Source organism: Cariama cristata, unplaced genomic scaffold (genome assembly GCF_000690535.1).
Source record: "Cariama cristata isolate BGI_N322 unplaced genomic scaffold, ASM69053v1 scaffold12981, whole genome shotgun sequence".
Taxonomy (NCBI): Eukaryota; Metazoa; Chordata; class Aves; order Cariamiformes; family Cariamidae; genus Cariama; species Cariama cristata.
The window spans coordinates 67,703-81,471 of NW_009597646.1; the positions used below are offsets into that span (position 1 = coordinate 67,703).

At 49.2% G+C, this 13,769-nt stretch overlaps 1 protein-coding gene across 1 annotated transcript; it reads right to left on the minus strand.

Annotated features, from left to right (window-relative positions):
- Positions 1-357: 357 nt before the first annotated feature.
- LOC104168405 (cis-aconitate decarboxylase-like) lies at positions 358-6,431 on the minus strand. The gene is made up of 6 exons (XM_009708986.1): positions 6,356-6,431; positions 5,711-5,765; positions 2,767-2,954; positions 2,504-2,596; positions 2,030-2,235; positions 358-1,276 (listed from the first exon to the last, which is right to left on the minus strand). The coding sequence occupies exons 1-6, from the start codon at positions 6,374-6,376 to the stop codon at positions 358-360; spliced, it is 1,482 nt and encodes a 493-aa protein (XP_009707288.1). The 5' UTR covers positions 6,377-6,431.
- Positions 6,432-13,769: the final 7,338 nt, after the last annotated feature.

The window sequence follows — 13,769 nt, forward strand, 5'->3', positions numbered from 1 at the left end:
AGAAAAAACTTTGAATGCAGCTTCAGAAAACATCCAGACACCGTTTCTTCTGGGGAGCTGGCTTCCAGGTGATACCCAGGATTCTCATAGATTTCCATGCTTTTTTTTTTTTATATATCTGTGTCCTTTCAGCTACTCAAACAGCATCAACCATGAGTTGAAATTTAATCTGTGTACTAACAACTGACACAGACACACCTCCTACCTCGTGGGCTCCTTTGGTATTAAAGCATCTACTTTGACTTCAAGGGGTGAGAACTTTCCTGTCATTGGAAATTAATAGTAAAGCACCAATGAAGAAAGGAATCAGAGTTTCACTGGGACAAGTCCCTTGTGAAAAACCCACTCGCTGTTCCCTCACAGGCTGCAGGCCAGCTGGGAACTATCTGATAGGTTCTCCAGGTTGTCCACCATAGTGATGATGGTTTCTATTTTTTCTTCTGGAAGCACATGAGAGGCATTGGATCGAAACTTCTTCAGGAGGGATTCTTTGCTCAGAGGCTTCCTCCAGTGCCCATAGAAAGTGTCACATTTGCCTGTCAGGACATCTCCGCTGTGCAGGAGCAGTGCCACCTCTCCATACATCTTGTCAAAGTTGGCCACGTTATCTTCAGGGTGCTCCACCACCACTTTGTCCAGCAGCTCCCTCAGCTCCTGCCGGTGGATGCTGCTCTCCGTGAAGGAGCCGAGGCCCACTTCACCATCCAACAGGGCAGCACAGGCATTGAACTGGAAGGAGTGCCTAGCCTGATGTTCAGAGCTGGGGAAAGGCCGATTGATGTATTTTGACACTGGGATCTTCAGCACAATGGTGCGAATCAAAGAGGGAGAGAAGGACCCTGCGTAGTTGATGAAGAGGTTCCGGACAGACAAGGCAGCATCCACCACCCAGTGCATCCCCAGGTGGGCTGGGAATCGCTTGAAAGCAATATCCTGCTTCTCCAAGAGGAACTCATGATGGTCACTTGGTGTGGACAGTGGTTTGGGTTGATAGATGCTGTAGAAAGCACTGAATCCGGAACAACCAGGGATATCATCCAGAATTAAGGGGTTGGCCTCCATCCCTCGGGCAGCCAGTAGTGCTGCTTCGAAGCCCAGGCGGGTAGCGTTTCCGATATGCAATGGCTTGGCTTGGGTGGCAGCGTTTGCCATGGGTGCTCCCGCAAGCGATGCGGCAATGCCCAAAGCGTGCGCGCACTGGGCCGTGCTGAGGGAGAGCAGTTTTGCGGTGGCCGCAGCACTACCCATGGTACCGACCACCGAGGGAGGGTGGAACCTAAAGGGGAAATTGCAGAGCTGAGCATCCCTGCCTGCTCCGCACAGGGAGCAGCCAAGCCTCTCACCTACCCGACCTGCCTATGGGACTGCAAACGCACTGCCAAGTCAGCCAGCAGAAATCCCTCCTGGCTCTGGTGCAGGTGGGACTCGCCTCACTCAAAAAATGAGCCATCTAAAAACTAAGTGTCTACTTGAAACTTCATTGGAGACAACAGAGTGAGTCCAGCATCTCCAGAAAGCAATTTTTAATTTTCCCTGAGAGTAAGTGGCGTGGCTCGTGTCCATACAGCCAAACTTTCTCCCTCCAGACAGATAAGGTGGCCTCGTCCAACATGCCCGAGGGTAAGAGTTCCTGGTGGATGCCACCCCTTGGACCACACCAGGGCCCTGCCTGGTCAAGGGCAGTTGGCACAGGCAGAAATTGTGCCAGGGACCGTGCCCACAATTAAGCTGTCCGCATGGCTGTGGGCCACTGCCTGTCCTGTGCTCTCACCCTGGTTAGTTTAGATGAGGACACCGCCGACGCAGTGGTAGTCCTCTCGATGGTTATTGTTGAGGCAAGATCGCTGGAGGTCACCAAATGAATCTGTGGTGCCTCATCAGCTCTGGCAGAACTGGCATTTGGCTCTCGGTAGGGCTTAACCCTGATCCTGAGTTCAGCTGGACTTAAACTAACGTTTGGAAACCCTGAGTAGGCCCGTTAACAGGCTCACCAACCCTCTTCCTACTCGGTGAAGAAAAGGAGGTTTACCTTTTTGGAATGTCGTGAGCCTCAGTGGAGAAATGCATGAGCCTTCCTTGCACTTCCAGGCCCACGTTAAATGCCAGCAGGAAATCCATGCCATTGGGTTTGGTGCTCGGAGGCAGCATCTGGGAAGCTGCCAGAAGAGCTGGCAGAACAGCCCCTGACGGGTGGGTAGCAGGGTGCCAGGTGTCATCGAAGTCCATGGAGTGAGTCTGCCAGAGAAATGGAGGTAAGGACATGCTGGGGCGGGGGGCTGGAAGCTGAGGGAGCGAGGGGGTCCTTGCTGATATTGCTGAGGCTACGTCTGTAACATCACCTGGAGGTCTGGCCCCTCCAAAAGCAGCGTGCAAGACTGCAGAGGAGCCCACGACTTCTCGTCCCCCGTTACCCCTCCCAGTCACCAGCCTGCTTCCTGCAATACTAACTTGTGTCTTCGAAGGCACCACAAAGCAGAGCTTCTCCTGGAAGAGCCTGCCTTACCGCAACTCCGTTGGTGAACGCAGCCAGCGTCGGGGAGAGCTTTAAGCCTGGCTTGCCATAGACAGAGCTCACGGCAAAGGAAGAGTACAGCTCCTGCGAAAGGGAGGGAAACAGAGGTGAGGACCTTGAGCAAAGCAGGGATTGGGTGATGCCACTACCGCAAGGCAAAAGTCCTATGTCAGCCATGAGATAAGGCCCTGGTTGTGGTGGTGATGTCAGGGTGGGGACCACGTAACTACATGGTGATATGGGGCTGTTCCTACCCGGCAGTACCGCAGGGCGATATCGAAGACATGCGTCGTGCTGCCCACAAGGCCAACCCCAATGTTGTCGAGGATCATCCTCTTGCTTCTGTGACGGACCGTCTTGGATAAGTGCTCGGGTCGAACTGCATGGATGAAGGAGGCAAAGCTGCTGGTCACGGTCTCCTCTGGAGCACTCCTGGCCACCACTGCAGCACCAAGAGAGAGGGGAGGGGGTAAAGACATCTGTGGGCCATGTGCTGACAGCTCACAGGTCTTCACTCTCTGGTCTCATTGAATTTCTTGAAGGACAAAGGCAGCTGGGGAGTGCAGGCTCTACCCAGCATGTCCCTTGGGTCACACAGCTGTGTACAGCCCTACAGATCTGGGAGGTGATGTACAGCTTCCCTGTGCTATCCCAGGCCCTGAGCCTCTCCCCAGGAATGAAAAACTTCTGTGCCTTCAGGCACTCGGTGGAGTCTAGGAGAGGAGCACCATTGCTCCCGGCTCCCTCCACAGACAGTGGAGAGATGCTCCTGGAGAGGGGACTGGCATCTTCTCTGAAGGGAGGTGTCATTTCTCCCTCGTCGCCAGCACAAGGAGTCCAAGGCGAGCAGCCTGGTGTGAATCCTGATCCTCTCCATGGGTTTTTCAAGGGTCCACAGCACGTCCTGGCTCTTACTGCCTTCACGTGCTGTAAGGACCGCTCTGTGCACCTCCTGGGGTGGCTTCAGGAAGGTTCAAGTGAAGCAGTTGCAGGGCTCAACCACGTCCCCTCACCCTGGGTTTCAAGCAACTATCTTTTGGGAGGATCAATACAAATTATGTCGCTTTATGTGAAGAAAAGGCAGAGCAGGTGCCCTGCTACATTACCAGGGTGCCCTGTTGGGAGTGGACCACGTTAAAACAAGACTTCCTATAGCTTCCATCATTTTTTGGCAAGCAGGACTAGACCCAAAGCCTGGATTTACCCAGAAGTTTCATCCTACGAGGCACGGAGGTGTCTTGACTCAGCCGGCAAAGCTCTTAAACCTATGCACTCAAAGGGATGCTAGTGCTTAAAAAAAAGTCCTTTGAGTGTTCTTTCATAGTTGAGCTCAGCATATCAGAGGGTTCAGCCTATGCTTCAGAAGGGGATTAAACCAGATCTCCTGAGCTTGGTGTCTGAAGGAAACTTTTTCCTGTCTCTGAAAACACCTTTGCTGTTAGACAAGAAGCAACACATCGAGCTTCCCAAGGCAAAATCGGTGCCTTTATTTACGATCAGTAAGGTGGAGCTGGGCAGACAGCACAAACTACTGGTGCTTTTGGATTTGGAAGTCACCATCTCCAAATCTTTGGAGGTGTTAAAATTCTGTGGAAAATATCCAATTTGGGATCATTGTGCTTTTTAATTTCAGTGACAAATTGCTTTGTTTTGATGAATTTATAATTCACAGAATTATAATTATTATGACCCATTAGAATTTAGATTATAATTTTGAGAGAGCAGGAAAACTATAAAATTCAACATAGCTAACATTTGCATGATTGCAAATCCGTATATATATATATACACGTATCTAGGTATGTGGGGGGTACACACACACACACATGCACACAGATAAAAGATGGCATTAATGTCCACATGAAACTAATCACATGAAAAAGTCGAGTGAAGCAAGAAAATAAAAATACTTTGCTTCAACATCTTACAGGAAACCTCATCAAGATGAACAGGTACAGATGACACTTCATTTTTTAAGCAGAAAACAGCCCAATTTAAAAAATGACCATTCCCTAATTTCACTAGCTTGTATTCATTCTTAAATGTCATGCCTACTGACTCACAGTTTGCTTGCAAATGTGTTTGGACTCACCTAGAGCCTAGGAGTCTAAAAACCACTTGTAAACACAGCTGAGAATGTCATCATTGCTGTGACTCACGGAAATAAAATTCACCCCTTGCAGCGGCATTATGAAATATATTGCTATAGGAATCTGTAAGACTCAGCAGTTTGGAAACCTTGTGCTGGCAAAAATCTGTGTCCTCTCTGCGTACTCTGAGAGCATCTTCAGTAGACCGCAAACGAAAGCACCAACGCCCTCGAGCAGAAGGAAACAGTGAAGTCAAACTAGATTGGAGAGCCCGGAGGAAAATCTGCTCCAATCACGCTGCACCCATAACATTTTGATTGCTTTCATCCCATCATCTTTGTCACTTCTGCAGGCAGTGAACATTTTTTAACCCTTCAGTTAAAAACATTTCATGACTCCAGTGTTTTTCTCCTGGTATGACAACAACAAAAAAAGGCTCCATCCAAGACCAAATAGATCTGCGTGGATTATTATTATTTGTCTTGTTCCCAAGTGTTCACTAAGTAACATTCATTGCATTTATTGTATTAATAACACATTTTAAAATAAGTTAATAGACAAACTTGTAATAGATGAAGTGGCTACACAGCCTGAAGTTCTGCTGCATTTGGATTCTGAAGCAGAGAAGCTGTAGAGGTGCCGTGCTGGAGAAGACAGCACCCTGGCTGCCAGACGCGGGGAACGGTCCCCGAATCACTTGGAGCAACGCTCATAGCAAGCTCAGACGTAATAAAGAAGTAACGACAAACGGAGGAGTTAAGGATCTGAGCAATCCGATGGCAGCTACAACTTAAACATCTTATGTTTACGGTCAAAGAGTAAGAATATGGAAAGCCTGGTTCTAACTCAGTTAAAGTTTCTGTTCTAGCGCAGGATTAGCAGTCAGTGTTTTTACCACTTGTTACTTTTTTCCTTGTCCTTTAGCAACCGAGGGCAATAATCACCACAAGACCCCCCAGGCGTGCTTTGTCTTCCAAGAATTTGAGTGGATTATCTCAGTGCACTTAGCCCAGTACTTTTTTTTTTAAGAAAAAAAGTAATGACATGATTATTTTGGGATGCTTGTTAAAAAAGGATAGGGAATGTTGTTCTGCAAAGAGATACAAACCGTGAGCAGCAGTTTTGTGAACTTGCCGGGAGCTTGCCAAGAACTTCTGGGATTTCTAGAGTAAAGATAGAGAAGGAACATTCGTCACCTAAGCTGCTTGAACTTTTTCAGAGCCGTTTTACTGGCTGCGCCTCTAACGTGGCATCGTAAGACACTCGCAGATCAAAGGAGCAGATAAAACTAACTGCATATTCAAAGGAGAAAAAAAAATATTTTCCAGAGCTCAGTCCAGCAGAGGTGCCAAGAATAGCCAGGGAAATAAAGCAGTACAGTAGAAGGGGCAGCACAGCCTTTTCAGACCTACCACGAAATCCTCTTATGGTTGCAAGCGGGACCAGCTCAGAGTGGACACGAGGAGAAAAAAAACACCCAGCACGTCCCAACAACAACAACCCCCCTGCCATGGCACCGTACAAAACACGTTTGGGACACGTAAAAGGAACAGGCATGGAAGGAACAGGTTAGTAACTATGAATAAAGTGTCTGTGAAAACCATCTGATTTTGTTAGTAGTGGGGCAGGTTCCCACTTAATGTCACAACAATTTTGACCGGTTGAGGAGCTGCCCGGAAAACGACATTACCTCCTTAAAGTGAAAAAGGAAAGATCAGAGATGGATAGGTTTCGTACATGAAATCGTAGTTACCTGTAAGGTGAAGTAGACCATGCTGGTGGCTGTTACCACTGCTTAATCCCCAGCTCTGCACTGCTCTATTCGAGGGATGGGAGAGGTGTCTGTCTGAAAGGTGCTTTGGTGTCAGGGTTTATATATGCTTCTGAAAAGCAATTTGCTTTTTGTTTTTTTGCAACTGAATTTCAAGTGTGATGACATCAGCCTCTGGGGACGGAGAGGGTGGGGGCAATAGATGAGGAGGGGTGGTTTTTCTCTGCTGAACAGAAGAGAAACCCCCCTGGTTTCGGGAAATAAAAAAAAAAAAAAAAGATTTAGAACAATAACTGAGAAAGTTCAAGGAAATTCCTGTCTCCAAAATGCCACAGGTGCCAATGTGTGAAGCAACTGGCCCCAGGCTCCTCCTACAGAGGAGGACTATAAAACTGGTACTCACCAGGAAATGAGAGGGACAAGAGCATCCTCCCATTGAGCTGAAGTGTCACCAAACCAGGTAATCCAAGCTGCAGAGGGAGAAGCGTGGCATTGGTGGTTTTCTTTGATGCTTTTCTTGAATACATTCAGTGTTCTGTCATTTGGCTGAATCTTTCCATAGCTCTCCTCCTTCTGAATATTCAGCTCCGCGATGTTGCCTGCCATGTGCTGCCGGTTCATTGAAATGTTAGAGCAGACGTGAACTCTGTACCTTCCGGGAGACATTGGGACCCTTTGTTCCCAAACGAACGTTTGGACTTTGGGGGAATGCCATGGCTCTGTGCTTGGTCAGTAGTGAAACCTGGGGACATTTAACATGCTGCATATTACCTTGTACAGAGTAACAGCCTGGTGTGATCCACCTTGCATTTAAAACCAGCCTGAATTTTCTACTAAATACTAGGCAGACCCTTGATCGCTGTGAATGTAGCAATGCATCCCAGGCAACTTCGTGCCGTTTTTTTCCACCAGGGGAGAGTCAGGGTTGTGGTGTTTATTCCAGCTGTGTAGCCTTGCTGTGCACTGTTAATCTTGCCATGTGCTTATCTGAAAAGAATTGCATTTCATTCTCTTAACGTGTTTGTCTTGAGAGACGCAGTATTTTCTCAGAGCTACATAAACATTCGTTATCACTAATAAGGTGGGATGGAAAACTAATCGCAAAATGCCACTGGGGAACAAGTGTCTGAAAATTTAGCGTTTTGGTATTTATATATGTCTCATGGCATGCTAAGCCTTGCTCCAACCTCCTGCGGAGGCAATGTCCGTGCACCAGCATATTCCCATTGATATCAGTCAGGGTGAAGAAGCACAGGCAGCAGATGTCAGAGCAAAGAAGATGCACCCAGTGATGTCTGCAAAGCCCGGGTATAACAGCAAGATGGAAAGGGGGTGCGGAGGGGAATGACCTTTTCTGGAGGGGGTGAAGGGAAGTTATTGTGAGCAAGGCAGCAAGTAAAGGAAAAGGTGTCCGGGGGCTGCAGCCCAGCTGGCACGCTGGCCACGTGGGCACGGCTCCGAGGTCATGCTGAGGGGAGAAGAGCCAGGACGGAGGGAGGACCTCACAAGCCGTTTCTGCAAACCCCAGGCTGAAGAATGTCAGGGGCAAGCAGGAAAAGGAAAGAAGACAGAGGAGGTTGGATGAGCGAGGGGACAGCTTTCTCTTCCCCCTCGCTGCATGAGGGATTTGTGGAAGGGCAAGGTCACCCCAGGCTGCCCCATCCGTTCGGTCGAGCCAGCTCTCTGAAAGGCCTGGCAGCACCTCCGATCCCCAGGTGCCACCTCGCCGTGGGGAGGTCTCCATCGTCTCAGTTTCCTGGACAGGGGCTGTGCTGGCTGGTACCCCATCTGTACGGGGAGCAGCCAACCCCACACAGCAGAAAAGGTCAGCTTTCTGCCCTTTCTACCCATCAGTCCCAGCTGAGGATGCCCAACTTGCAGACCTCAGCGCCAAGGAAAGACTTGGTGGGAGATCCCTCCTTGCTGTGGTGCACGGAGTGGGGAGCAGAGGTTTCACCTTGTCAGTTTTCTGTAGTGCATGTGGAAAAACAGGTCCTTACACAGTGCCGGTGGCAGCGGCTGTACGAAATGGATAGTGACAGCAGCCGTGAGTGGTTTTATCCCAGGGACAAACAAGGCTTGGGCATACTTTGAACAGAAAACACCTCTGAGTGTTTCCAGGCAGACCAGGTCTTGGTGCAGCCCACAGCATGACTAGTGCTGCTGCGGCTCCTCAGAGAACAACGGGAGGGGATTAACCATTTGATCTGTCCTTATGTCGCATGAAATAGAGGAGGGGAGGCAAGGCACAAATGCTGAAATGATCTTAGGACAGGGAGCACAAGTCTGTGATGGCAGTGCCTGGGGGGATGCTGTGGGTAGGTGTGAGCAGAGCAGGTCTGCAGCCGTTTCCAACCCCAAAACCTTCTCCTCCCGAGGGAAGCTCCTTCATCCTCCTCCTTTTCCATGTCTTGGTATAAAACCTCTCACATCTTTTCCTTTTACACCTCCGTAGCCCAATATAGCATGTTCTGGTATTTCTTTTCCCCCCTTCTCAGATGTGCTATGACGGATCGCACTGCGGGCAGAGGGAACCAGCCCTATCAGTTGTGTCTCTACACCCTTCACAAAACCAAGCTGTATGTCGTGGGCTCTAAAACCACTAGCATGGCCAGTTACGCAGGAACCGCCAACAAAGTGAGCCTTGGCAAATTGAAAACCACTTCTGCGAGCCAAGCAGTCACCTGGCCAGCCCATCTTCCTCCAGAAAACCCATCTCATCCTCCTTCAGAGACCGGCTCAGAACAGGGGCTTGTTGCAGCGTGCCTAGAAAGCCACTGTCTGAGCTATTTCAGAGCGAAACATCTGGAGGAACTTAATATTGTGGCCCGCCTCCAAGTATAACCATTTAAACCAAACCACTTATTTATATCTGAATGTCATTTAAAAAAAAAATAAATAAAAAAGACAACGTCAGGAACTCCACAGGTCACTGCTCAGCTCTTCCTAAGAGTGAATCGTTTCTCAGGGCCTCCTTCAAGTCAGCAGCTTATACAGATGCTTGACGTTAAAAGAGAGTGTTCCTCCCACAGAACTGTGATTTGGTGCATCTCTCTTTCTGAACCAAAAAAATCTAACCTTTAGCACAATGAAATAACCGAATCAATTGATTGTCCCACAATGTTCACTTGAACGTTTTTACCCTTTCCACATTTCTTAAGTTGCTGAATCAGTTCAGAGCAGTTAGGAGTCAATTTATCCTTCATTCTTCATTTCTGTGAAAATTACACCCTTTAGAATAAATGCAGAGAAAGAAAACATGGGTTTTTTAGTGGAGCAGAAGAGTCCAGAGGCCACTGATGTTTCAAAAACATATATGTCTGCCCAGAAACACTGTGTGTTTAAGAGTAGACACCGGGATTTGGGTTCATTAATATTCACAAAACTATTTCTTCTTTGGGTGGTGCTCCTTCACTCCTCACCTCCCATATCAATAGTAGTGCTGCCTGCTTTCCTTTCTTTCCAAAAGGCTTTTTGGAATGGCTGAGAACAGAATACATCACTTTCTCCTTTTCCAGCTCCTTTAGGTCATAAAATATTCTAAAAATACCAAAATAACAAGAACATTGCTGTTTTATTTTCATCTTTGTTTCCTAACAAAAACCTCCAGAGAGAAAACTCCAGCTCATGGTACCCAGGAGTGCAGAGGAATGGAAATGTGGGGGCTGCCTGCAAATAGACGAGTTAATGGTAGAAATATGAAAGGTTTGAAAATAGACTATTTAGTCATTAGGGTTTCAAGAAAGGGATGGAGCTGGAAAATTCCATCTGGAAGGGAGACTGTGTATGTGTGCGTCGTGCCTGCCTGTTTGTCTGTAACAGTGGATAAGAAATGTCCTGGAATGGCTCAAAAATACCTTGTGGGTTTCGTCTGAATGTTTGTTCATTTGTGTTGGGTTATTCATTCCTCTCCATCTCCAGCAGCCTGGAGAAGAGGGGGCAGGAACCATCACCACCACCTGCAGCGCTTTGGGGCACCTAAACATGTTTTTGCCAGAAATCCTTGTAGCCTAAATAGGTTGTGTGTGTTTTTTCTGGATAGGACTCCGGAAAGTAGGCACCTAAAGTTCTGCTTTGAATCGAGCCTTTGTCTAGAGCAAAAAGCGGGGAGGCACTATGGAAACACCTGAGCCTGTCACCAATTTCTCCCTCCTTGGAGCAGGGGCATGGCTCTGAAGGCTGGCCGAGTGCCCGAGCCAAAGCAGCGCTGGTCTAGACGCCGACGACGGTGAGGTTGTGGGGGTGACCGCCGACACACTTGTTTTGTCTGGAAGGGGCATGGCGAGCACGGCGGGTTTCGCGGCCGTCTTTTACAGCGAGCCGGCGGTGCTGGGGCTCCTCGCGAATGTGGTCAGCGCCTTCCTCCTCTGCCTGCAGAACTTCGCCGTGGTGCACACCGGTCTCCGGCCACAGGGAGCGGAGGACATCCTGGCAGGTGGGTGATGCTGCTCACAGAGGACACTGGGGCTGCTGGTAGGAGGTGAACTCTCCTTGAGAGCACCAGGCAGGATGGACTCTTCGAGAGCCATCCCTGTGGGCCAATGGACAGCATACAGGTGGGGAAACGTGGGCTTTCTCTGATGTACAGGAGGTCTGTGTGCTCCCTAGGATGGCTGCTCCTCCTTCCCCAGCAACTCTGCCAGGAACCCCGTCCAAACTTTTCCTGTGCCATTCCCCTGCCTTCATAGATCCAAACCGCTCCTGGGACCTGCTCACCATACTGAGCATTCCAAGGGGCTCAGTGGCCATGTACTGAGGCTCAGCACAGAAATTTGTCATAAAGGTGGGAAGAGAGGGGAAGACAGAGGCCATAGGGTTGGTCACAAGCAGGCTGTGGGACCTGAGGTGGGGTGTCCTCCAGAGCTTGGAGATGCAGCACTGTTTCTGGCAACTCCAGCCTTTTTGTGGCTAGCTTACTACCTGACCTCTTCATGCGTCTCTCAGGTGTCCACCTCATCCTGATTGGAGGCTTTGTCCAGCTCCTGGCAGGATTTCTTGCCTTTCGGAAGTATGACCACCTCGGAGGCACAGCCTTTCTCACCTTCTCCGCTCTGTGGAGTAGCTACGGGGCTACACGCATCATTGCGGCCGCTTACCCCTCCTTGCAGAACATAACGCTGCCCTCGGGGAATGCCAGCCACCTCCTGCCCACCGGCATGGCCCACCTCTCTGCCAGCCAAAGCGCGGTGGCTGGGCTGGTGGCCTACATTTCCATTTCCTTTATCCTCTCCTTCTGCTCAGCCACAGTCAACTACATCATGCCCTTCATCTTCGGGGCCATCGCGCTTGCCCTGGTGTTTGAAGCAGTCGCACTGTTTGGCCAGTGGGCCCTGGTAGTGTCAGCTGTCATTGAGCTTGTCATTGTCACATGCGGGTTGTACGGAGCGGTGGCTCTCCTGTTCAAGGGCATCACACAACGGTACGTCCTTCCGGGCTTTGGGCACCCTCTCTTCAATGTCTTGTTACTGGGGTCGGCACAGAAGAGCTCTTCCAAGGCCATTGGGGAAGAAAAGAAAAAGAATACAAAGTATGCCGAGCCGATGGCCCTAGGCAACATCTGCGATACTGTCTCTCCCTTTTTATTCGCCTTTTACTTCTTTGGGTACATGAAGAACTTCTGTGTTGGAGCAGCGTGGATATCCATCATCTCCAGCTGCCAGCTGCTGTCCAGCTTCTACAGTTACCTGAGAGGTGATGTCTACTACACTACCAAGTTCGGTGTCCACAGCCTCTACTGGCTGGTGATGTCTTGGGAAGAGTTTACACTCACCACCTTCCTTGGGCTGTCCAAGGCTCAGGAAAGCAGGCTGGGAATGTTTGGAGGGTGGTTCTTCCTGGTCATTGCCTGCGTGCTCTTTCTGATGTCAACCCACAAAGACACCCTGGAGATGCTGCAAAATGCCTCGTTCATCCTCCTGACAGCCGCCTCCATCCATCAGATCCCGATGCCAGGTGCTTACCTTTTCCTGGGGGCCGCCTGCAGCCTTTGCACTGCTCTCTCAATGTACGCCACTTTTGCCAGCCTGATCAACTCCATCGGCGAGAAGGCTTTGATTCCAGTTGGTGTCCAGGCTATGTCCAGCTCAGCTCTTCAAACCACACTGATGGCTGCCAAAATCTTCTTCACAAGGTCCAAGAACTCCTCAAGCGGCCCCAGTGCTGAAGTGCCAGATGCTTTGTTCTACATCTGCAATGGCCTGGCTGCAGTCTCTGCCATCCAGGGTACTTTCAGTGACCCCAACAGACAGCAACTCTCCATACCCTCCGTGCTCATCCCAGGAGCCATCATGCAGCTGTACGTCTGCAGGATCCAGGTTCAAGGAGGGAGAAGGTTTGGCTGCGTTCTTCCATTCTGCTATGCTGCCTTCTGGGGAGCGTGGACCTGGCTTCGATTTGCAGGTAACGCAAGGTCAGGATTACTACTCCGCCTACTCAAAAAAATGGGATGTTTTTAGGAAATTTCAGATTGCTTTCTCCAACATAATTCCTTCTCCCAGGAGGTTCAATGACACCAGGTTTACCAATATTCTTCCTTGTGAAAAGATAATGACCAAACGTCCCAGCGCGCACTCATGTAATTGATTGCCGGTGCTGCAGTCACTTGGCACTCTCACAGCTACAGGAGTCTAAGTTGTGTCTTTGACTCCAACAGAGGTCAAGATTTCCCTGCTAAACTACCGTGAGACAGCACTCAGACTGCCTCCGGGCTGTTATCTCAGCATAACGGTGCAGGAGATGCTTTTTGGGCAGTAGAAGACTCCAGGTTCTGGATTTACCCTTCAGAAGCCTGGAGCAATTCATCTTAGTTGGTCATAGCCATGAAAAAAGAGCTCATAATGATGAGCCTGGGCTTTAAAAAGCCTTATTTGGCTCCAGGTAGGCAGCATGTTCGTACAGCCTGCATGCCAGGTCCTATTAAAAGGAGCCCCTGTGGGGAAAGTTAAAGCTATTGCTTAAGAGGTACGGCAAGAAGCTATGAATGTTTTCAGCCAGACCCTGTTTATTACAAGCTGGACGTAAAATCATCAGCTTCTTTGGATAACCACCACCAGTTCTTCTGTTAATACCTCAAATGCTTTGCATTGCAGAAGCAAGGGGGTTTGATGTGGTAGACTTTCTTTACAGTGGCCACCACCAATTAGTCTGGATTGTAGTCATTCCAACGGCAGGTATGTCATTCTTCTGTTACACCGCACTTAATGGTTTGCTCACAACCAAATCTGCTGGTCCCATTTCAGGCCACTTGGTGAACGTCGATACGGGGAACAGTGAAGGATTCACTGCTGGTTCTATTGCCTTTTTGGTGCTCAATGCTTTTTTAATTATTTTAGGTAAGTCTCGGTACCATATGTGACGTTTATTGAGGGGTATTTGGGGTCAGATCATTAATCGCATC

Excerpts from the sequence above, each read along its gene's own strand:
- LOC104168405 (XM_009708986.1), bottom strand. The coding sequence starts at position 6,376 with ATGGTCTACTTCACCTTACAG. Across the intron at positions 5,766-6,355 it reads TGGTCTACTTCACCTTACAG|AAATCCCAGAAGTTCTTGGC; the intron begins GTAACTACGATT and ends TCTTTACTCTAG. Across the intron at positions 1,277-2,029 it reads GCTCACGACATTCCAAAAAG|GTTCCACCCTCCCTCGGTGG; the intron begins GTAAACCTCCTT and ends TTTCCCCTTTAG.